Source organism: Musca domestica, unplaced genomic scaffold, assembly GCF_030504385.1.
Source record: "Musca domestica strain aabys unplaced genomic scaffold, Musca_domestica.polishedcontigs.V.1.1 7, whole genome shotgun sequence".
NCBI classification, from domain to species: domain Eukaryota; kingdom Metazoa; phylum Arthropoda; class Insecta; order Diptera; family Muscidae; genus Musca; species Musca domestica.
This window is the reverse complement of record NW_026712383.1, coordinates 3650173-3677344: the sequence shown is the minus strand read 5'-3', so window position 1 is coordinate 3677344 and position 27172 is coordinate 3650173. Positions and strand designations below refer to the sequence as shown.

General features: G+C 34.1%; 1 protein-coding gene across 2 annotated transcripts in view; it reads right to left on the bottom strand.

Annotated features, from left to right (window-relative positions):
• The window catches only part of LOC101893182 (voltage-dependent calcium channel subunit alpha-2/delta-3), a 151376-nt gene that overhangs the window by 44944 nt on the left and 79260 nt on the right, over positions 1-27172 (bottom strand). For both annotated transcript variants that reach the window (XM_020034954.2, XM_020034955.2), the window contains one exon: positions 7369-7479. In XM_020034954.2, the coding sequence (XP_019890513.1) occupies positions 7369-7479 (111 nt within the window). The remainder of the gene's footprint in view (positions 1-7368; positions 7480-27172) is intronic.

Below are 27172 nucleotides of genomic sequence, written 5' to 3'. Positions count from 1 at the left end.
TAACCAACTTCAGACTGCTGTTATTTATAAGCTACTCGTCAGACAGCTGTTAAAATTATTCCAGTGACAGCTCATTATATTGTTTACAAGCATACGGAAGCATTTTAGTGAGAGTTTTCCTTATTCGTGATGGAATTCAAGCGTGATAGTGTGATTTCTTTATATTTGGCTGGAAAACCACAAGTGCCTATCGTTAGAGCACTACAGTATTTAAATGTGAATAAATCATTTGTGTCTCGTAACATTGCTCGTTACTGTGATACTGGTAGCGTAGCCCGACGTCAAGAAAAGGACGGAAAAAAACAGCAACATCAGCAGAAATGGTTCAAAAAGTAAAGAAGCGACTTGATCGAAACCCGCGTCACAGTGGCCGAAAAATGGCTCGTGAGCTGAACATATCGCAATATTCCATTCGGCAAATATTGAAAAATGAGCTCGGGGTAGAGCCATAGAAATTCCAAAAAGTGCAAGAATTTACACCGCAAGAGAAAGAAATTAGACTCAAAGAGTTAAAGAGTTGCTTCGCTTGGCCGAAAGTGGTGAACTGCCGAATTTGGTTTTCTCCGATAAGAAAACATTCGTTGTTCAGCAGTTTGTAAACAAACAAAATTATCGTGTGTACTTGCCAAAGAGGTCAGGTGAATATGTGCACCTTCGGTTGGCCACCAGAACTCTAGCGCCGGCCATGGTGATAGTGTGGGCCGCCATAACAGCCGATGGTCGCTCTCCGCTCGTATTAATCGACCGTGGCATCAGAAAAAATCCCGAATATTATCTCGAAAAAATGCTGGAGAATGTATTAAGACCTTGTGCACGCAAATATTTTGGCCTCATACCTTGAATATTCCAACAGGACTCAGCACCTTCGCACTCAGCACGTGCCAGTTAAGAGTGGTTACAAAATGAGATTCCACGCTTCATTTCGAGCGCAAAATGGCCACCAAAATCTTCAGATACCAACCCGTTGGACTATTATCTCTGGAATATTTTGGAAAGCAAGGTTGGCACTAAAAGATACGAAAGTGTCTATCACCTGAAGCAAGCGCTTCGCCGGGAATGGACCAAAATACCGCAGAGCAACATTCGAGCAGCGTGTGACGGTTTCATTGGCCGTTTTAAGGCCATAATTAGTGCCAAAGGTGACCAATTCGAACAAATCTGAACTTATTCTAAAATTTGATGCTATTTCCGACATTTTTGCTTTCATTTAATAAAATTTAAAAAAAAAAAGTAAAAATTATTACTTTTGACTTTGTTGCAGTTTTTTTGTCTCAACCTGTATATTGATTGTGCATATTCTATATGCTATACATCCTATATCTTGGGTATTTGCATTAATGACCAGAAGTGACCTTTACGAATATTTGTAACTTCGTCGGGGTTAAAAACATTCAAAAACATCAATACAAATGTTGGTATTTTTTAACAGAAACTCGAACCCCATGCAAAATTCCACACCGATTGGTCGATTTGAAGAGCAACTGCAAAATCAGGAAAATTTTTTTTTTTTTCAATACAAATGTTGGTATTTTTTAACAGAAACTCGAACCCCATGCAAAATTCCACACCGATTGGTCGATTTGAAGAGCAACTGCAAAATCAGGAAAATTTTTTCGGTCCATATCATAGTAGGATCCTACCCTTAACTTCATACAAAATTGCGTGGGGAAAGGACCAAATTGCGACCTGCAGCGTGAATACGGTTCGGCAAGATAGAAAGATCTATATGTACCATCGTGCGTTCAAAAAAGGGAGGTGAAGTATCAAACTAATTGGCCAATATTGACCATTATGCATCTGACCTAAGACTAATGTAAATAATACGAAGTGCAAGGCTATATTCCTCCACTTTTTTTAAATTTTGGACTTTTGTGACTTTTGACTTCACATCTAATACCAATTGAAGTATTGGATTGGGCAAAAGTTTACTAAAAGTCGAACAAAAAGTTTCGAATTCCATATTCATCTCAGGTTTCTGGTTGAGAGACATATATTTAGATATAGCAAGTTATAAAGAATCTCTGAGTTGTTTCGTAAATGACAGATAAAAGTATTGAAAATGTGACCCTTTGGGGGAGGTACCAGAAGGGGTTAGCAGATATATAGCATCGTATCATAAATCTTGTGTTAGCAAAAGTGTTTGTTTGAGTGAAATGTAAAGAGAACCTTATGCTTATTTCCGATTTTATGAACGTTTTGGTTATTCAAAACTTTGATCCTTTGTCGTGGAGGTACCAGAAGGAATGACCAGATCTCCACCATCTTTGTAACAGATCCTGTGTTGATAGAAATATTCAGATGTGCCAAGTCTAAATGGAATCGGATGTTCATTTCGCGTTTTATGAGCTTAATGTTTATTAAAAATTTCGACCTTTTGTGGGGGAGATGCAAGAAGTAGCGATATACTCCATCTTAACACCAGACCTTAGGTTAATATAAATATTGGGATGTGTGAAATTTTAAGATAAGCTGACTCTTACAAAAATTGTTACCCTTTGTGGGGGAGGTACTTCATGGAGTAGACCGATATTGTCCATTTCCGCACCTCGCCTAGCGCTGACGCAAATATTACGATTTGCAATGTTAGAGCAAAATGAGTTTATCCTTTCTCTTCCTGTGCAGAAAATATATTTTTTGAAAAATCCGACCTTTGGACCAAATCGGATACTCCCTTCGAGAGTTATAGTGCGCACCAGCCAGACAGACAGACGGACGGACGAACATCGCTAGATCAACTCCAAATGTTCTGAAACGGAATTGATTCAAAGAGACTTAATGTCTTAAAACGTTGTTTCGAATTGGCACGTTTTGACGTGTCAAAAGATATATACCCTCTCTAACCATATGACTGAGGATATAACAAAAGATATATACCCTCTGTAGCCATATGGCTGAGGGTATAAAAATCAAAATCAAATAGAATCTGTGTGGTTTAAAAATGTTTGCCGAAACCTTAAAATACCGAAATTCAAGAGGTACCTTTATATACAACTCAAACTTGATTTTTTCCAGAAATATTTGCAGGTGTTATAAATCGAATGGCATATCCTTTATACCTATAACTATTCCACGACTTTTTACCCATCTAAGAAATCTGATTAATTTACTTATAACTTTATATTTTTAGTGTAGGTCAACTCCTCTGAACAATACTAAACTGAAGCAATGAAATGTCAACTAAGGATTTTATAGATATATCATTTTAGGGCTCCATAAAATGAACTATTCAACGAAAACTCGAATATTGGTTCTGCGCTTTTAATATAACCACTAAGGGCTTTCAATAATCAAATAATATCCCACATTCCATTTATTGATCTCCATGTCACAAAAATTGAACTTGTGTCTTACTTTTAAAGAATAAAATTCTGTTCCTTCAAAGGAAAAGTTCAAACTGCCTATTAAAGCTATAAAATAATAGGCATTTTTAGGTGGAAACGATAAATATGCCACGCATAAAATACATATGCATGTATAATATAAATTTACGATTCGGCAAAAAATAAGTATACTAAAATCCCATAAAATATTTATGTATTAAACTATTGTTTAAGGTTATTTTATGGCCACATTCCAAGGGCTGGCCATTTTTTTTGGGAGGAAGACAGTGTAAGGTCACACACCACTTATGTTATAATCTATCGTCCAGGTTCCTTTTTAACTCAAATTCATTCTCTACGATTTTATGTATTTTTATGATTTCACATTTATTAGTTGTGTTGGCTTTTATCACAGACACTAGCAAAAGGTGATGCGAAAAAATGCCACGGTCATTGAAATGATTGTTCAGCAGTAAATTTGAATGAAATTGGTACTCCTCACGCCTGATTTTATGTCAGTTTGAGGGGGGAGTTCGGTTGTTTGAAAGATTATATTTTGAATTGGGAAATCAGGCTCGTAATGAGTATCTGCAAAATCCATCAGATACTAAAGACATTTTATAACAAATGGTATTAGTTTAGTTGGGTATGTGTTGTCGTCCACTTCGATTGGTATTAAATGGGACATAAAACACCACCAGAAAGTCTATAGTAATGCTTTAAACAAAAACATAAGCAAAAAAGAGAAAAAAGAATATGTCAAAGTTTTTTTTTTTTGCGGATACACTAAGATTTACTTAAGAAAACAAATATTCTTGTAAAATTTAAAATTATATAACAAATCATAAACTCACATTACCGAAGAGTAAGTAAGTACTAACCCCTTATATTAACATGGTCATATCATACCATTAATAAAGTACTTACAAAACTTAAGTAAAAAAAATAAGTTAAACAAGTAAAAAATACCCTCAACCATTTGGGGCGAATTTTGCAATTTTCAAAAAAATAAAATCCGTAAAAAATTCTGTTAAAATCTTAAAAATACCAAATATAGCCGTCATATTGGGGTCCAAACGACAACGTGGACCTGCATAGGCAACTTTTGTCATAAGTCATTACAATATTTAAATGCGAAACTTGAAAAATTATCGGTGAATTATTTAGGTAAAATCATCAATATAGGGAGGCGCTATTATATGGGGGCTATACCAAAATGTATATTTCGATGTGTTACAAACGGAATGACAAACTGAATAAACCCTCCATACTATGGTGGAGGTTATAAAAAGTAATCGTTCCGTATTTAGTACACTATAGTTGATCTTCGAATAAATTTTACCACACTAAATTTTTTTGCCCTCCGCCATACACATTATGTTTATGAATCCGTTTGTAACTCATCGAAATAATCATTTTCGACTCAATAAGAAATATATATTCTCGGTCAGCGTGAAATTCTAAGTTGATTTATCCACGTCTGTCATACGTCTTTTGTAATCACGTAGAAATGGCATGTGGCAGAGAGCTAAGACATTGAATAGAGCTTTATTTTGTCTATATCATTGAACGCCTTTGTATAGCCCACATAGAATTGTACCTCCTCGTATTGTGTATTTTGATTTTTATATTTTATCCACAACTTCTAACGGATGAGTTTAAAGTTCGACATTTGGAGTTTAAAATGGGTTCTAACTCCTTTGGCAGAATATTGTCTATACATGTCCAAGTTTTCGTATTGCCTCTAATAATATTACGTAAAATTCGGTATCGTAAAGTTTTCTAGATCTGCATCAGAACAATTTTTGTATAGGTCAACTTTTTCTATAGTATATATCCTCCCGTTATTCGATATTTTGATGATTTTTGCAATTTTAATGTATTTTGTTTGCAATTTGGATTATATGTTCCTAACGACAGAAGTAACGCATACACCTTACATGCTAAAATTTCGTTGTTTACAAACATATTTATACCCTAAACCACACTGTGGCCAGGGTATTATGTATTTGTGCATTTGTTTGTAACATAGAGAAGGAAGCGAGTTAGACACATACTTCCTTTTGATGATGTGCATAGAATCTGATGTCCGATTTATGCATATCCGTCCGTCAGTCCATGTATTTTTATAAACAAAGTACAGGTTGCATTAATTGTCCGATCAAGATGAAACTTTGCACAGAACATTCGTTTTGTCCAAGAGCGAACTCTGTTTTAAATTGGAAATAATCGGTCAAAATTTAGATACAGCTACCATATATATCTTGGCCAGATTTGCTGCACCAAACGTGTTATATTAGTCCAAATATGATGGAATTTGGCACATATGACCAAATTGAGCATAGAAAAATTGTGTCAAATTGTGTGGAAATTGTGTGGACATCGGTTCAGATATAGCTATAGTCCACATATAAAATCTTCATCTTGTTACATTTCTTTTCCACAGCCGTAACATGCACTCCATAATAACGATATTGGGTGAAATATATCAAATACAGCTCAGAAATACATTTGCCTTTGGGATCGGTTCAGATTTGGATATAGCACCCACTATATATCTTCACTCGATTTCCAGTTTATTGTTCACCAAAACGTTAAAATAAATTCGAATTAAATAAATGTTGTTACATTATAACGAATTCAGCCTGGAAGAAAGTGTATCAAACTTGGTGAAAATCGGTTAAGATATAGCTATAGGTCCCATATATCTACAAACTAAGTAATATCAATTAAACTTGGAATTGTCCTCAACCCAGTGGATAATGAAATTATTACGTATTCGAATCTCTAGAGTATTTCTTCCTTTGACACTATCCACGAAAACTGAAGTATTAAGGAAGATTTTAACTATGAATGGAAAAGTTAAAGCAGTAAAAAAGTAAACATATAGTTTTCCCTTCTAATATAATAACTTAAAATTAATTTTCCCCAAAACTATTAAAAAAAAACAATATATATCTATGTTTATTTTCATATTTATAATAAAATATTTAGTAGAGTATTTCTTCTTTTGACATGTGTTTATTATTTTTAACTCTACTTTCCTAATCTAAAGAATTTTACCTGTAATTATTTTTTTTGTATTGGACACTAATATATGGTCTACATATTAGACTTAAATCTAGCATTTTTTGAGAAAACGTTCCACTGACGGAGAAAACGATATGTCAAAGCAATGTCAGTTAGAAGTTGTAACCTTAAAAAAATCAGGTGATACCATATCTATACAAAGGTCGATTATAATTCTAATCTCCATAGTATAGTATAAAATGGACTATGGCCTTATTTAACTCTCATATCATTAAAACAATTTATTCGCTGTAAAAACAGGGCTTTTAAACATAAACCAAGCCATCGGTGTAATTTTTCCGTTCCCCCTACTTTTTTGCAAATGCCCACAACCTTGGCTGTCATTGGGTCAGATTATTTAATCCGATTGTATACACATATTCGCAAGCCATAGCAAAACAGAAAGTCTCACCATAAAATCTACTAAACCACCCCTATTCGGTCAAACAACGCCACCTCCCTCCCCACCTACTTTCGATATAAAATCGGCTGATGCCACTTTCACTCCCACTGCCACGCACCCTGGTCTTCTTGTAGTGTTTTAATGCTTTAGCGTGAATATCGCTTGTGGGCACCTTTTTTCTCTGTTCCGTATTAAAATTTTGTTACATTTTATATTTTATTGATTTCAATTTCATTTTAATTTCATTTAGCTCAGGGCCATTCAAGACAAACTTTTGCATATTACTTTGCATTCATTTTCATCATTCTGCTCATCCGTCCGTTCATGCATCCCCTTTGCCTGTTCACTGTTCAGAGTTTCCTGTTTCAGAATTTTAATAATTTGTTGTTTTTCTTTCTCGCTCTCTATTTGGAAATTGTGCGACAAGTCAATGTATCTATCCATGAACTCGTCGACTCAGTCGGGGGAATGAATGGATGGATGAATGAACGATGAATACTAATTTCTAGTACATTAAAGCCTTGTTCACCACCGCCCCGTCCCACCATGGTATGGCATATTCGCCGCTCCACTTACCATCACTGCATTGCGTTTAAAGTCCATGAAATTTTTCACCTCTGCTGCCAATTCACGCAAAAGTATGATACCGTCCTTTCGCTTGACTTCGATGTCGTTGTCTTTGAAGCGCTGCAAGAGATAAGAAACACAAAGAGAATATTATTTAATGCGAGTGAATATTATTTCATAGTTTTATGATTGAGATATTTTAACAAAACGAAACTGTAGTAGCATATGTCCATGATATGGGTTATTAATAATTTCAACATCCACCCTCACTAGGAGTGTTTATAGAGGTAGATTTAATGGGAATGTATGGATAATTTCAAACTTCATAAAAGTTATTTTCCAGAAATACAAAATCATGATGATTTGTAGATAGTTCTAATAACACAAATGCTTCAATACTTCTGGTCATTTTCAGTACATTACAACAGTAATTAACACCTCCTCCTCCTAATTAGAGATATGTAAATCCATTTCTGATTAATCAAATACAGTGCAACACGAATATAAGAAACTGATTAAAAATTGTCAATTTTTGACTTATATGAATGTATTTTATATAAGAAACTTGTTTTTTATTCTGGTGCATCATGAAGCAGATTATCAAATATCAAACTGTATGTACGACCCATAGTGCTTGTTTTTGATGTCATATAAATTGAGCGCAAATAGTCTTTCAGACATATTCATGCACAGTTTTTCATTCCTACGTGGATTTTTTGAGCATTTTTCACCGATTTAAGTCTTGTCAAAGTTCTTATATATAATTACTAGCTGAACCCGGTGCGCTTCGCTACCCCTTTTGATTTTATATGCATTCAAAATTTTATTTACGAATATATGTTGGTTAAAAAAAAAAAACAAATTTAAAAATTAAAAAAAAATTATTGCACCACTTTAATGCGTAAATAACCAAAAGCATTAGAAAAGCAGTAACATGACATACATACACGAAGGGTTTGTCCTTCGGATTTATTTATTTCATAGCAAATACCAAGCGTGCAATCTTTTGAAGTTGAGTGGCATTTCTATTGCAATTATGAATTCGAGATAGCAACATACTTCTCCGTAATAAGCGTATTTCAAATCAATTGTTGTGTTGTTTTTTGGTGTTAGCCTAAGGCGTTGTGGGTCAATGGTTTTTTTTTAAAATCATATCCCAATCTGATCCGATTTAAATAAATTTTAAAAAAACTACTTTTACACCAAACTCCGCCACACCTTTCATATTTCATTGAAATTGGTGCGTCAAATATGTGAAATCGGCCGAGAATATATAAGGGAGCTATATCCAAATCTTAATTTCCAATTAATTTTTTCACATTTATTATTGTAACCAAATTCCGCAACACATTCTGAATTTCATTGGTATCGGTATATATATCATGTTTGGTGCATAACATGTATGAAATCGGCCGAAATATATATGTTAGCTATATCCAAACCTCAACTGATTTCAATATAATTTGGCAATTTTTTCAGGTGCCAGATTTTGTCTCTCTCGCTTTGTGTGCATCAAATATGTGAAATCGGCTGAGTATATATATGTATATATATATATACTCAGCCGATTTCACATATTCTGAGCGTATTTGAATATAATTTGTCAAATTTATTTTTGTACCAAACTTAGCCACTCATGCCGAATTTCATTGGAATCGGAAATACGTATCGTGTTTTGTGCATTAAATATGTGAAATTGTAGGAAAATATATATGGGAGTAATATCAAAAACTGAACCGATTTTAATATAATTTGACTAATTTATTTTCTAATCAAAATCCCCTTACATATTCCAAATTTCTTTGGAATCGAACATACATATCGTGTATGTTGCATAAAATACATGAAATCGGTCGAAAATATATATGAGAGCTATATCCAAATCTGAACCGATTTCAATATAATTTGGGAAATCAATTTTTTAGGTAAAATCTATCACACGTTTCAAATTTCATTGAAATTGGGGATACATAGCGTGTTTGGTGCATCAAATGCTTGAAATCGGCCGAAAATATATATGGGAGCTATATCGAAATCTGAACCGATTTCAATATAATTTGACAAATTTATTTTCGGATTAAATCCCGTCACACATTCCAAATTTCATTGGAATCGAACATTCATATTGTGTTTGAGGCATCAAATGAACGAAATCGGTCGAAAATATATATGGGAGCTATATCCAAATCTGAACCGATTACATTATATTTTGGCAAACTTATTTTTGTTCCAAATTCCGTTACGTATTTCAAATTTGGAGACTGTATCTTCATGACATGGTGTTTTGTTTCTTTTATACCCTCCACCATAGTATGGAGGGTATACTAAGTTTGTAATTTGATTTATAACACCTCAAAATATACATTTTAAATCGAAAGATACAAAAGCCCGCCATCTTTAAAACATTCTTTACTGGTTTCTTTTGATCTTCGCCTTGTCATAAGTCAAAAATAGGGTGATCCTTTAAGAGCTATAGGAAAATTTTTCTAAAAATGCATGAAATGGCTTGTCACAATGACGTTATCATTTGCCTCATCTTTGATGAAGTACGGACCAATAATGCCATCATAAACCTCAACAAATTGTGACATTTTCTGGATGCATTTTCCTGGATCGCTCCATATCGACAAATTACCTACCCAAAAATGAACTTTGCCGCTGAACACAAGAATCGAACGATGAACTTTCTTAATAGAGAAAGCATTTTGACAATACGATATGTTGTTCGATTGTCATACGATTCATGGTTAAATTATAGACCGAATTGGAGAAATGTAACAGTTAAACAAAACACTAAACGTGTGTGGAATTTTTAAACCAGTTTTGTCAAAAAGTAGCTAAAAAATACTTTTTTATTTCATAATTCACAGTTAAACAGCACCAGCTTGTTTAGAACATTTTTTACGCTGTATAAATCAAATATTATTGTTTACCAGCTGGTTAAGTTTGATTGAATTTCTACTAAGTACAGTTATTACATGCTAGTTGTATCGAACGAACTACCGTTTTTAGGAAATCCCTGAGTATCAGTGATATGAAATATGTGAAATCACTCATACGTTAAGGAATTGGTGCACTGAACTATGAACTAAATAGACACAGCTCTACTACCATGCTTAACTACATGTTGCATCTCTCTGATGCACAACATAAAACTCGTTGACATTGGTCACCTTTGGCATGAATTATGGCCTCCAAACGGCCAATGAAGCCGTCATACGCAACCCTAATGTTGCTCTGCGGTATTTTGGTCCATTCCCGGCTAAGCGCTTGCGTGAGGTGATCGAAACTTTGGTATTTTTTAGTGCCAACCTTGTTTCCAAAATACTCCAGACACAGTAGTCCAACGGATTGGTATTCAGAGATTTTGGTGGCCATTGTGCGCACCCTCCAGAATATTTTCGCGATAATATTCGGCAATTATTCTAATGCCACGGTCGATTAATACAAGCGGAGAGCGACCAACGGATGTTTGGCGGCCCACATCATCACCATGCTTGAATTCTGGTGGCCAACCGAAGGTGCATATTTTCATCTGACCTCTTTGGCAAGTAAACACGATAATTTTGTTTTTTTTTTTACAAACTACTGGACAACGAATGATTTCTCATCGGAGAAAACCAAACTCGGCAGTTCACCACGTTCGGCCTAGCGAAGCAACTCTTTAGCTCTTTTGAGTCTTTTTTACTTTCAACTGCGGTGTAAGTTTTTGCACACTTTTTGGAATTTCAATGGCTCATTTCTCAAGCTCATTTTTTCAATATTTGCGATATGTTCAGCTCACGAGCCATTTTTCGGTCACTGCGACGAGGGCTTCGATCAAGTCTCTTCTTTACTTTTCGAACCATTTCTTCTCAACGTTTTCAAAAGTTTTTTTTTTCACATTTAAATGCTGGAATGCTCTAACGATAGCCACTTGTGGTTTTCCAGTCAAATATATAGAAAACACACTATCACACTTAAATTCCATCACGAAGAATTTTGTTTCTGGAAAATTCTCACCAAAATGCTTTTGTACGCTTGTAAACAATATAATAAGCTGTCACTGAAATAATTTTAACAGCTGTCGGACGAGTGGCTTAGAAATGACAGCAGTCTGAAGTTGGTTGAAGTTTTTTCATCTCACCCTATATATATTTTTCATCTGATTTGTTATATTTGTTCTCAACAGCCCTTATATATTTAAACTGTCTCAAACGTAAAAAAATGTCGTTGAATACAAGAAGAACCCGATAACCTTTCTTAACAGAACACGAAGTATGACAATATAGTTTAATGAATTGCAAGCGTTGTTCGATTGTAAGACGATTCATGGTTAAATTATAGACCGAACTGAAGAAATTTAACATTGAAATAAGAAAGTAAACCTGTGTGAGGCTAGTTTAGCCAAAAAGGGTAATAGCTAAACAAAAACATCCTTTTTTATTTCGCAATTCACACTTCAACAAGAGCTTGTTTAGAGCATTTTTTACGCTGTATAAATCAAATATTCATTTATTTATTCATTTTTATTTTATTTATTTTTAGTTTTGACCAGCTGGTTAAGTTTGATTGAATTTCTACTAAGTAGAGTTGTTACAAACTTGTTCTATCGAAACCCCTCAGTATGAGTGACATGAAATATGTGATATCACTCATACGTTTGGGAATTGGTACACTGAACTATGAACTATGTTGACACAACTCTACTATTATGTGTGATACTAAGTGTGATCACACTCATTGACGCACAACATAAAAGTCGTTGGAGAGTTTGCAAGCATAGACCACGATGCAGCCAAAAATGTTCGGAAAACCTTAAATAAATAATCCTTGAAGGAGGTATTCACCTCAGCAACATGGACGAGACTGATCTATTCATATGGAATGAAAAAAGATTAACTGCAGGACCAAAAACTTCTAAATACAGGTTTATCATTCTTTTACCTTTCTTTTCCCTAAGGGCTTTGAGAAATGTAGCATCGTTATGTTAAAAATTTTGACAATTTAACGAACGATTTTTTTATTAAATGAGATTTAAAATTGATTTGTAAAAATAAAAAAACAGGAATTTTGAATGAATAAAGTTGATAATTTCTTCTTTCAAAGGAACAAAAAATGAGTCATTTTGGGATGAAAAATGAATTTAGCCTAGCTCATTGTTGTCTACTTTGTCCCAAACGCTTTTAAAATATTATGTACTTCAAAATTGAACCAACCGAAAGATAAAGCCATGTAACTGTATGATAAGGGAATTTTAATGTATAATAAACCCCTCATTTGATTTTTAATTTTGTTGATCTGATACTCTCTATTTATGTATAAGAATATTGAATTTAAACAAATTCAAAGAACTTTAACTTGCAACAAGATTAAACTTCCGAAATTGGGAAGTAGAAAATAATATATATTGTAAATTTCATGGGTATTTTGGAAAGAGCACTCTCCGTTTTCATTTTTGGTTTTCAACGTCTGATAATAGCACAGACTCCAAACTACTTCCGCACGTACGATTCCATGAAAGCCCTAATGCAGCAAAGACTATGGTTAGAGTTTGAATGAACGTTTGTCTACTATTTGTTAACCAAAGACGATGATAACGATTTTCTGAAAACATTTCATTTTAATATATTTTCAAAGTTAAATAATAAAATAATTTATGCGTTTTTATGGTCCTCACAGTGGTAGTGGAAGGATGTGGACGTGAGGAGTAAACATTTATATCAGCCATCCGACATACACTCAGTCACATAACTACATGCATGAACTCCTATCCGACAATGTTTATTTGGTAGATTTATTGTATAAATGTGAGTGTATATCAGTCAGTATGTATGTATGTACGTTGTGGGTTTTTGGCCATGTTATTACACATGCATTTCCCGAATATGACCCTGGTTAAGTGACAGGGCCAGACGTAAATATTTGCATAGACAAGAGATTGAGAGAATGAGAATTGTGTACGTATGTATATTTGTGTGATGGGGTATATTTATATTCTTATATGTAGATATGTCTGTCCTCTCGGTTGAAATGTATTAAAACAGTTTGTCACATGGCATAATACAACGCTGTTATTTTTGCTGCAATAGAGCAGTCATAATAACGGCAACCTACCAAAAATGCCAACCAAAATATTTGCTTTTGTTATATTTTTCATACAACGATCATCCGTCGACGACTTTGAGCAGGAACGCTGTGAAGCGCTAAATTGAATGGGGTTTCAAGAAAATAAGAGGATGCGGGAAATTTACGAGAGGTACATAGATTAACGGTTTGCTGTTATTGGTTACAAGCTATAAAATATGTACGGATATACTATATGCATACAATCATACTGTAACTAAAGTTTCCTAATTCAATGTTAATATATTAACTCTTAAACAAGGAGGAATGTGCCGAGTACGAATTCTAAATTCAGATTTGCAATGAAACTGTATTTATTTTTCTGGCGGATTGTAGATATAAGTTCATATATAGGTATAGCTCCGATATTCTGTATTTGGATGATTTTAGCCAAAATTTTCAATAGAATAGTTTCCAATTTAGGATATTATTACCCATCATCCATCTGGCCCGAGTAATGCTAGAAATATTTTGATGGAATTTTTCCGCTGTCAGAAAATTGTGGACATAGGTCCTGATTTTCCTATACTATCCAAGTATAGGAAACCTCCCCATATTCGATGCAGAAACATTAGGATGTTAATCAGTACTACATTGAATATAATTCTCTGAAGGGTGTAAACACCCTCTGTAAAAGAATTTAAACTGATTAAGTTATCAGGGCCTAAGTTAGTTGCAACTAAGATTACTAACCACGCTAGCGGACTTTTTCCTTTTAGAAGAAACATCTTAAAATTTAAAGTTATTAACCATTTTTTTAATTCTTTCGAAAAATTGAGATACAGAATTAATTTTTTTCTTTAGGTTTATCTCTAAATCTCTACAATCCAAACAGAACCAGCGGAGTCCTTTAGATTTATCAGTGCAGTGCATTTCACATGCATACATATAATTGTCACATATATAACGCTTGATAAGATGTTCTGTAACATTTTTATACCCTACATCACAAGATGGAAAGGGTATTATGTCTTTGCGCATTTGTTTGCAATAGGCAAAACCAAACGAGATAGACCCATAGCATCTCTTGATAATCCGGGTAGAATCACATTCTGAGTCGATTTATGCATGTCCATCCGTCCGTCTGTCTATGCATTTTTATAAACAAAGTACTCATTTATTGCCCGATCTAGATGAAATTTTGCACAAGTCATTGTTGTTCATCCGATTTGTTTTTTCTGTTTTCCGCAGCCGTAATATGTACTCTGTAACAAGGATATTTGGGGAAATATATCAAATACAGCTCAGAAATGCCTCCGATCGTCGAGATCAGTTCAGATTTGGATGTAGCTCCCACACATATATCTTTATCCGATTTCCAGTTCATTGCGGACCAAATGGTTAATATAAGCCCGTATTGAATTCAGAGGAGGATATTCCACTCATATATTAGTTCCTTTGGACTTTAAATTATAACTGTAATCATAGTTGGTATGATTTAATTCTCACAAATTCCTCATAAAAACTTCCATTTGTTATGTGAAGCGTACTTGTTACACGAGTCACATATATCTTCTGGTTGAACAACTTATCCGATTTGAGGTTTAAAGTCCTTCACAAGCGTAATATGCATTCAAGAACAATGATTATTGGTACCAGATATGAAATGCAGCTCTGAAATAAGTGTATCGAATTTTGTCAAGATTGGTTCAGATTTGAATATAGCTCCCATATATATCCTTAACCGATTTCGGGTTAATTGTGCACCAAATAGCCAATATAAATCAAAATGACCTGAATTTTGGCATATTCAGTCTAGAAGCAAGATCATTAAATTTGGTGAAAATCTGTTCAGATATAGCTATAGCTCCCATATATATGTTTCATTCGATTTGGTGTTTAAATCCCTCAAATTCGTAATATGCATTTGACAACAATGATATTTGGCCCCAGTTATCAGATACAGCCCTGAAATACCTCTGGCAATTTTTTTCAAGATCGGTTCAAATTTGGATATAGGTCCCATATATATCCTTAATCCGATTTAAGTGTGGAAATAATGGCTAATATCAGCCCATATAATAATAACAATAATAATAATAATAATAATAATAATAATAATAATAATAATAATAATAATAATATTAATAACAATAACAATAATAATAATAATAATAATAATAATAATAACAATAATAATAATAATAATAATAATAATAATAATATTAATAACAATAACAATAATAATAATAATAATAATAATAATAATAATAATAATAATAATAATAATAATAATAATAATAATAATAATAATAATAATAATAATAATAATAAAATTATTATTATTATAATAATAATAATAATAAATATAAAAAATAAATTCTTTAATTACGGGAGCTCTGCTAAATATGTGGTGTAGGGTATCATATAGTCGGCCCATCCCACTTTTGACTTTTCCTTACTGAATTAAATTTCAAATAAACAAGCTCTTAGAAAAACACCCTTTACAAGCATTCTTTTTCGTCCCGTGAATAAAATTCATAAGAATACATTTTCAATTCCCTTTACAATAATAGATATAATTTAACGAAGTGTTCCCGCAATTTCAACAAATTCCAAAGACAATTTTTGGTTGATTGCAACATAAAGCAAACGAACAATAATTTATGGCAAACCTTTGACACACAATGCCTCTTTTGAAGTCATATGAACAATAGTTCAAATGTGTTGTGGCGGGGATATAAATTGTAATATTATTATGTAGTTATTGATAAAGATAAGCACTGAAATGAAAACCTCTATTTTTAAATGAGGACAGAGATTCTTAAGAAAATAAGTTATTCTTAAAAGTATGTGGATTTGTACGTTTATTAATTTTGACAAATTTCAAGATAGGATGTTTTGTCGGTTTTTCATCATGTGTAGACTATGACATTATTTTAGCATTTTATCCGAGTTATGATTATATAAAATGTTGGTCATTGTGGAAGAGTTAGCAGATGAAGTAGACGCTAATTCTAAAATTTTTAGTGGAAGCTAATGTTGTCTGATTGGGATATGCTAAGTACGAAGAAAACCGGAAATTGAAATAAAATGTTATGAGATTTATTGATTATAAAATGTTTTCTTTTTCCCTCCTGTTATTTGTTTATTAATTTAATTAATTTAAATTTTACCATGAAATAAATGTGGACTATATCGGGTACTCGATTCTAACAAAAACCGGAGCGCTTTACAGCCCCATCTCAACCATTTACTACCTTCAGTTTACATTTATAACCAATGAAATACGTCAAAAAATAATAATTTTCCATCTAACCTTCACATTTCGGCAGAATGTATTATCGCCGCTCCCAATGTGTGACTTATCGACTTTGACACTCACACGCTCTAAAAACAAGATGCCCTAGTGTGAAGAATGAGTTGTTAACACATTTTCTCTTAATAGAAAAAGAAACAAACAACAGCCTTGGCAAATACGCAATTTTTCATCTTAACGTTCGGCATAGTGAATACAAATACACGTATTTAGATGAATTCCAAAAGATGGCGATGCAACTTCATCACGTCTCTACCCAACCAACCGTTCGTTCATTCATTTACACACACCATACATACATGTACGTATACATGTGTATGTATGAAGAGAAACTTGCCAAAAAGCCAAAGTCACAATTGTATCCCCTGCCATTGGTGGGAGTATTTTTGTGAGTTTGTCTATTAGTTGGTAGACATTGTTTCTCTTCGCCAATGATAAATTATGTTTTGCCGAAATTCTATTATTCTTCTTTTTTTTCATTATTTTCTTTTTAGGCATTAGAAGTGGAAACACGACGCTACACATTTGAAGTCAAATACTTCATGGATTTTAGTTGGTATATGGCAATATGTTCTTAACCCAAATGTAACCCCATCATATGATTAGGATATACCGGTGATGGGTCATTGCTTGAGTCGCAGTAGAGGGTATTAAATATAAGTGACGATAGGTGAAAAATAATTAAAAGCAGTAAAAGTTGGTTTCGAGGACAAGTTTATGTTATGCCGGCAGCACATATATATGTAATTTTATCAAAATTTAGCATTGTGGAGCCGTAAGCACTCACCAATATGTAGCAAAAGATCGAAAATAAAAAAGACCGTAACCATTAACCATAATTTCTTGGGCCAAAATTTAAGGAATCGACCTAGACAAAACTTTGTCTCGTGACAATATTATTCTCGAGATTTTTTGGGATGGGAAAAGTTTATTATTCATGCCAAATTGGGAAGATCAGAGGGAAAAATCTGTAAGTCTTAAAAATACCGAATGTAGCTGTTATATTAGGGTCTATACGACGACGTGGACCTGCATAGGCAACTTTTGTCATAAGCCATTAAAATATTCAAATGCAAAACTTAAAAAAAAAATCGGTTATAATGTCGATAAAATCAAAATACCGAATATCGGGAGGTACCGTTATATGAGGGCTATACGAAAACGCAGACCTTGCACAGACGGATGGACATCGCTAAATCGACAAAGAATTTTATGCTGATTAAGAATGTATATACTATGTGGGGTCAAAAATGTATATTTCGAGGCGTTACACATGGAATTACCATACTATGCTGGAGGGTATACAAATAAAGTCTAGGAAGTCAGTGGATATGTAATACTAATACGGTTATGTTTATAGTCTAAAACTGGACGGAGATTAAAAAAACAAATTGCAGAGAAAAACTACCATCCAATTCGGTTGTGACATCGGACCATTTTCTGTAGGAAAGGTTGTTAGTCTCTAGAAATCTGAAAATCTAAATAACAAATGATTTGGTTGAAAATAAGTCTGAAACCTTCCAAATACTTCGAAATCAGAAGGTCCCTTTCTTTGGAAAGTAGTATTTATTTCAAACTTACTTCAATAAGCGTATGCGAACTAACCTACAGAAACCGTCCGAGTTTGACACAATTTCTACCTGCTAATCTTCTTCACAACGAAGTTTGTTTTTCAAGCGATGGATTTACAAAAGTTATAAAGTATAGAAAAAGTATGGATCGGGTAGCCGGTGTGGACATACTCCAGAGAAGAACATCTAAAGCCCCTTCCAAAGGCCGGCTTCTTAAAAAACCTATTAAGGTTAGATACATATTAGGGAAGTAAATATAAATTTCATGATTTTTAGCACTAATATCCTCAGAACTACAAAAGATATAAGCACATTTGGAACCATTTTGGTTTCTGGGGATTATGACCGATTTTTATACCCTCCTCCTTGGAAAGGAGGGTATATTAACTTTGTCATTCCGTTTGTAACATCCTTAAATATTTGTCGTAGACCCCATAAAGTATATATATTCATAATCAGCATAAAATTCTAAGTCGATTTAACGATGTCCGTCTGTCTGTTGAAATCACGATAGTGGGCTGTATCGTTATTATTTGACGTAGAGATCAAAAATTTAGCAGAGCAATTTGTATTGTGTCTAGGGTGGTTGGAATTGAAAATGAGATATATCGGTCCACTTTCTGGTATAGTCCCCATATAACGATACCTCCCGATATTCGGTATTTTGATGATTTATGCCACATTTTTTCACGGATTTGTCTGAAAATTGGTATTTGTAGGTCATAACGGCAAAACATGTACGTGTGGCAAAACATTGCATGTATAGATCCATGTTTTGGTATAGCCCCCATATAAAGGTACATCCCGATATTTGGTATTTTGATTATTTTTGCCACATTTTTTCACGGATTTGTATATTGGGTTCCAGCTCCGGTAGCGAAACATTGCATGTATGGGTTCACGATTTGGTATAGCCCCCATATAACGGTACCTCCCGATATTCGGTATATTGATGGTTTTTGCCACATTTTTGCACTCATTTGTCTAAAAATTGGTATTTGTGGGTCGTAATGGGTCCTAGTTCGTGTGGCGAAACATTGTATGTATAGGTCCACGTTTTGGTATAGTCCCCATATAACGGCACCTCCCAATATTCGGTATTTTGATGATTTTTGACACATTTTTTCACGACTTTCACTGAAAATTGGTAGTTGTAGATCATAATGGGTCCTAGTTCGTGTGGCGAGTCATTGTAATTATAGGTTCACGTTTTGGTATAGCCCCCATATAACGGTACCTCCCGATATTCGGTATTTTGATAATTTTTGCCACATATTTCCGCGTATTGGTCTAAAAATTAGTATTTGTAGGTCATAATGGGTTCTAGCTCCGTTGGCGAAACATTGCATGTGTAGGTCCACGATTTGGTATAGCCCCCATATAACGATACCTCCCAATATTCGGCATTTTAATGGTTGTTGTCACATTTCTTCTAATATTTCCTTAACCCTAAGGTGGAGGGTATTAAAAGTTTGGCCCGGCCGAACATAATGTTTTTTTACTTGTTTTATATAATATCAATTCCATTATGGGGGTTATGATCGTGGGGATTATGACACGTCTAGTCCGAATGGCCAAAACCCCAGTCTTATCTCGTCTCTTCTCACCAACATTGACACACATGCAACATTTCAAGATTCTAGCTTCAGCCATTACACCTGCACGTTTATGCTCGACCCATGTAGAACTTCGTTGTTATACCTCTTGATCATACCTGTGTGGATGTGATAGTGATCCTTCTTGATTGGGAATGTGTGTCTATAAATCTGTGTCTATGTCTTAAAAATTGGAGCAATAATAATATTGAATTGAGTTGAGTTGGCAAATACGTGAAACACTCAATTCACTATGTAATTTTGTATAAGAAGGTACATTTTACCGTTATATGGCCTGCAATGCAGAATACCGCCTCGTTGCGTTACAAAACAATTTTCGGCACACTGTGGTCGCAGGGTTTACTACAGGCCATCTAAACGCCAAGAAGGTTCTCGTCAAGTATCACCGCTACATCTAGTCTTTACATACTTATAGCTTCGGGATGCACAGGAAATTTAGAAAGAATATGAAGGATATTACCAATCATTTATAGCATTTCCAGCTCGGAAGAAAATAGTGTACATCCACATATCCAACGAGATATAGGAAACTTCAAAAGTTCTCCCCCACACATAAGCATCGTAAATCATACGTTTTCTATTTATTTAAAATTCTTTTAATGATAATTTTAACTTTAATCATCTCACAAAAGCCAAACATTACACGCATGCTCTAAATGTCAATGTGTATTTGTTTATTTAAAAACACTCTAAAATTGTAAATATTTACGTAAGTATGCTCTCGCACATATCTTGGTTAATTTCAATCGGCTTGAACTACATTTGATGTCCTGCAACACACACATCCAGTACGCACTCACACACGCACTCTCATTAAAAAGCCATACTTAATTGACTCAAAACTTTTTTTTACATCAGCCATTCGCGGGCTTTCAAACAAACAATCTGTCATTTGTGAAAAGCATAAAAATTACTCTTTTTTTCCTTCCCGCTGCCTGCTATTATTTGCTCTCAGTGATTTTTAATTATACGTAATTAATTGTGACAAGTGACATTTTATGTCAGATCAACTGAAATATTTTCTAGATGCGTAACTCGCACAGCATTCGTTGGCAAGTATGTGTGTGTGTGTGTGTGTGTGTGTGTGCGTCTAAATGTATGCTTATTACAAATGTATGTGCTTGTTTAAGACGTTGGTTGATGTGAGTGTGTTAGAACTCGTACATGTGTGTGTGTGTATGTATGTGTGTCTGCGCTGTGAACACTCCTGCTGGGATTTTTATAAATTATGTCAGATTTTTGTTGAATTTCATACTTTGCGATTTATGTGCCATTCATTTTCATTGCTACTGACTGACTGACTACTGATTCGTACGTTTCGCCGCACATCCAAGTCAACACAAGTCAAATCACATAACGAAGGATCAGTGTAATGGTGATGAAAATTCAAGATGTTTCATAACTTCGAAATGTGCCACATAGTTTCAATCTAAATGTCCAATGAAAAGTTCAGAAAATGGAACCAAAAAGTGAATGATAAAAACAAAGAGGAAAAAATAAATCGAAGGAAATGTAAAAAAAATACGTGAAAATTTAAGTTGTCATTTTCTTATATTAATAAAAAAAGAGGTTTTAGGTTCGGCGGAACTTACCATTTAAAATTATGAAAAATTATACCAATTGCTAAATTGGTTGGGAAGACCGCCAATATATTCTGAATCAGAGAGGTTGCTATTATATGGAGTATTTTTCTTTAATAAATTTCAAATATAATTCTCTTGAAAACCATTTAACATAGCTGTACTATTTATTTTGAGATTATTAGTAAAATTTAGTATAGAATAATTCATCCATTGAAACTTTCTGCCTAAAACAACGTTTTAAGTTACTTTCATGCACTCCAAAAAAGGCCGAGGTAAAGATTGATCGAAATATTTCCGCGATTTTTAGGAAACACGAAAAAAATATTTTATTTGATACATAATAGAAATTTAGATTAATTTTCTTTAACAACTAATAATAAAATCTAATGAAGAATATTCTTATCTACGACGTCATCTTTCTAAAATGATATTTTGTAGGAGAAATTTGCATCAACTCACATGAAGTATGTCTTTAACCCTTAAGTGCGTTTTATATCTAAAATTTCTGGCATTAAGTTATGATTTCGGGTTTTGATATATTCGACGACCCATAATAATATTTTATGACAGATAAATTTTTAAAAAACTTTGACTTGATATGAAAATTTAACGATCATTTTACCAAAAGACAAAAAAGACTCCTTTTTATACCCTCCACCATACATAGTATGGAGGGTATATTAACTATGTCATTACGTTTGTAACTCCTCGAAATACTCATGTCAGACCCAACAAAGTATATATATTCTTGATCAACGAGGAATTCTAAGTCGGTTTGGCATGTCTTTCTTTTTTGTGTCTGTGTCTGTTGTAATCACGCTTTCTTTGGAACAAATTGAGCTAGTACGCTAAACTTTACACACGTGTCTATTTTGCCGGTAGGCAGGTTAAGTTCGGCCATGTCGGTGCCCATATAACGGTACCTCCCTATATTCGGTATTTTGATGATTTTAGCGACATTACTCACCGGAATTGTTTGAGATGTCGTATTTACAGTTCGTAATGAATACTACAGCCTGTGACAAAAAATGGTCTGTACAGGTCCACGTTTTCATATAACACTCATAACACGGTACCTCCCAATATTCGGTATGTTGATGATTTTAGCGTCATTATTCACCGGAGTAGTTTCAAATTACGTGTTTAGAGTCCGTAATGGGAACTACAGTCTGAGACAGAAAATTGTGTATGCAGGTCCAGGTCTTCGTATAGGCCCCATATATCAGTACCTCCCTATATACGGTATTTTGACGATTTTAGGTACAATACTCACCGAAATTGTTTGAGATGTCGCATTTACAGTTCGTAATGGAAGCTACAGTCTGAGACAGAAAATTGTGTATGCAGGTCCAGGTCTTCGTATAGGCCCCATATATCAGTACCTCCCTATATTCGGTATTTTTAAGATCTTAGGTACAATACTCACCGAAATAGTTTGAGATGTCGTATTTGAAGTTCGTAATGGAAGCTATAGCCTGTGGCAAAAAATTGTCTGTGCCGGTCCAGATCTTGTATAGCTCCGGTATAACGGTACCTCCCTGTGTAAGGTATTTTCATGATTTTAGCTACATTATTCACCGTTTATTCCAAGGTTTAATTTTGAGTATGGTAATGGCTTATGACAAACAAAGCCGATGTAGGTCCACGTCGTAGAGACCCCAATATAACAGCTATATTCGGTATTTTTAAGATTTTAAAAGAATTTTTAACGGATTTTATTTTTTGAAAATTTCCAAATTCGTTCCAAATGGTGGAGGGTATTCATTCATTCGGTCATTCGGGCCGAACTTACTGCTTTTTAACTTGTTTGACGTTCTTGAGGTTTAAAATTTTCAAGAAAAATAATCCTCATATTGTTATCGTCAATATTGCTGACGGCTCCTATGTAAAAGTCAGAGAATTTGAAACTCTCCAGCAGAAAATTTCTAGCATGTGATCACAGCTTCGAATATCCCATGTGAAGGTACCTTCTGCATTTTCGTTATTTTGAAGATTCCACAGACAAATTTTCTACCACATAGACTGTATGAAATATTTCCCATATGGCAGTTCCATATCCATAAGCGGTGCCGGTCGACCATGCCAGATCTTTCTTTGGAAAATTAAATGGCTTGAGATTAATCTTATCTCACACCATCGATTAGTTTTAAGAATCTAGGTTTTGCTCCGCTTTCTTCGAAGAAAAAGATCTCTTAGTAGAGGAAAAATCACATTGATAATTGGCGTTGCGTCTCACAGGCCACCCATAAAAAATAATAATACATTCAGACTCAGAGACGGTTTCGAACTCTAAATTCGTGCAACAGAAGATAACTTCACCAACTAAGCCATAAACTGCATAATAAATTCTACCACCAACCAGAAGACAAAATATGAACAATTTACAATTTCCAAACATATGTCGGACCCCACGGTTCTCAACTACAAAGCTAAATGGGGAGGAAATCGGGAAATTCCTAGATATATGCCTGAACGCAGACAACCTTCGGTTGACAAACATTGCTCAACCGATTCTGAGGGGTATATATGTGACAGTCTTTGATTTTCCCGAAATAAAATAAGATCAACGATATATAAAAGTACAGTGAAAACAGGGTCGTCAACTGTGAAAACGAGAAGTAACTAACTCCTCAAGGAGATTCTCTGCAGGAATATATTGTCAAAGTGAGTGACCCCACCGGCATGTATACTTATACAACTGAAAAAAATCCCCAATTGAAAGTTATAGATCTATGGTCTTGCCATCAGACCAACAACAACAACACAGACTGCTTTAAGTTCCATCCTTTCAGCCAGCCATCTGTCTGACAGGCTGGCTGGCTGATGCGCACGATAAAACTCGAAGGAAGTATCCGATTTGGTCCAAACTTGATAGATCTTAATATTATTGTCAAACTTAGATAGAGTTCTGAGATGTGCAATATCGGTCCACTCCTTCTGGTAACTTCCCCACAAAAGCTCGGAATTTTCACAAAAATATGTTACTGCACAGAAAGAGAAAGGATAATCCAATTTTGCTCCAATCTAATATTAGCATCAGTGCTAGGTCAGGTGCGAAAATTTATAATATCGGCCCACTCTACAAAGGATTAAATTTTGAATAATCAAAATATTTTTATTAGTCTGGTGTGAAGATGGAATATACCGGTACACTCCTTCTGATACCTCCCCCACAAAGGGTAAAATTTTTAAATTTCATTAATTTATCTCAATATTTCTATCAACACAAGATCTGTTATAAAGAGATCGGACCATTCCTTTTGGTACCTCCACCACAAAGGGTCAAAGTTTTGAATAAAAACGATTATAAAATCCATATTTCATATTTCACTCATCCCATTATTTCCACTAACACAAGATCTGCTTTGAAGATGAGATATATCGGTCCGCTCCATCTGGTACGTCCCTCACAAAGGGTAAACTTTTTGAAAGTTCATGAAGCTCATAAAGCATCTGAATTTTGAAAAACATAAAACTTGGTGTATATAAATATTTCTCTCAACCAGAAAACCGAGATAAATATGGAGATTATGATTTCGAATAAAATTTGATATAAATGTTCGATTTGTTTGTAATTTATATTAGTATGCATTATATGAAGTATGAAAATGGAATGTTTCAGTAGACTATATCTACTACCTTACGCACATTTTAAACCTGGCACGTCGAAATATTTATTTCATATTTAATTAGGTCTGATAAGAAATGCTTCCTTCGGAACCCACCCCATAGAGGGTCAGCAATTTGAATAAATATAACATAAGTCAAAATAAATTTAAAAAATCGAACATGGCTGATGGTGTACATCTGTCGGCAAAACCGACTGATAATTTTTTAAATTGCTTTTGGATTTTTTAGAATTTTAAATTTTTGAACGCAAAACACTGGCAATGATTTGATAGGCCTCTTGTGACAAAGAACCAGTAAAATTCTTAGATATATAATGGGGAATGTGATAATAAGAAATATATTTTGCATACGCAATCACATAGGAATATACAAACGTGTTTTCAAAGCAAAGAACACCATTAAAAGCGAACATAGCCTCGCCCTCCATTAAACTAAAGAGCAAAATGTTCGTATGGCAAACGTACGTGTAATTTATTAATTTCTATTTCAAACAACAATTAATTGTCCCTAATTTTTCATATAGCCTCAAGGTCTTATAAGATCTGCATACATACATACACACATAGACACACAAACATTGCCGATACTCGAGCACATGAATCGAACATAAACTTTTGAACTTGTTTTCTTTTATTGTCAAAAGCACTTAGTCAGTCATCATCGTCGTCAAAAACACACACACACAGACACATACACAAATACATTTTCATTTAAACAAAGACTGAACATTCTGATTAGTATGACATTCACATAATTTGTTGTGATGGAAGTGGTGGTGGTGGTAGTGATGATAATGGGTGTGTCAGGAGGTTCGTAAAGGAGGATGTTTTAAAGGAGACTTTTTGAAAAAAAAAAAAAACACATTATGAATGTAGGGACATATGTATGTCATCACAGAATCATTATCGTCATTGTCATTATAATCATCATCATCATCATTATCGTCGACGTCGTCGTCATTGTAGACATAATTGTCAAATGCAACATATGGCGCATACGCTTCTTCCCTTGGCTGAAAACCTTTAATGTTTCGAATTTCTTTTCTTTCGAAGTTCTGGTGATTCTTTACAACTGGTCGATTTTAGTTTGAATTTTAAATAAATAAAACTTTTTTGGTTTTAGAATTAAGCATTTCCTAAGAATATCATGTATATATTTGGAATAGTCAGCGTTCGGTGCAAAAAGTTAAAAAAAAATGTGTATAAGACTAACCACTTCGGGACCCGAGTACATGCCCATCTCTTTTTGAACTGGTAACACCTTGGGCTTCTCATTGATTAAAATATTTAAAAAACCAGTAAGGAGAAGTCAAAAGTCGGACGTTGCCGTCTATATGATACCCTACACCACCATGCATATTTAGTTGAGCTCCCGTAAGAAAAGAGTTTATTTCAAGTAGATCATACCACCTATCAACATTTGGCTTTAGAGCAATTATAGTTTCCTATAGAGTGCATGATATTACCTATCCAAACTGAACCGATCTCGAGCTATGTGGTGTAGGGTATAAAAAGAAGAAGAAGAATTCGGTACAATTTCGTTTTGGTTGAACGAATTGATATGAAAATTTAAAATGTTGGTAAGGTAGTCTTTGTGAAGGGTTAAGATAATGAGTTGCGTTTGAAAAAGCGTTCAAGCGTACGAAGGTACTAGATGGTACTAAATTTGATATTGTGTGATTGTATACTGCCTGAAATAGAAAATTTGGCATTATGACCACTGTTAGTGTGTAGGGTGTAGATTTGGAGATGGTTTTTTGAAATACGTACTACAAAGTACTAAGTTGTACTAGCACTACGATCTCCTTTTGTGCGCTTGCCACATGGCGGGGCATTTGGAAATACGTATTAAAAGCACGAAAAGTACTTAATTATTATCTTTAGTATTTGAGGGTCTGAAAATCGAAAATTTGAATTAAGTCATTGATGTTGTGTAGGATAGACACACTAAAGATTTTTTTTCGAAATTCTAAAAATACGTGTACCAAAGGTACTAAAAATGCACTAAACTTGTACCATTTGGAATTATGTGAACGTATTATGGCAAAAT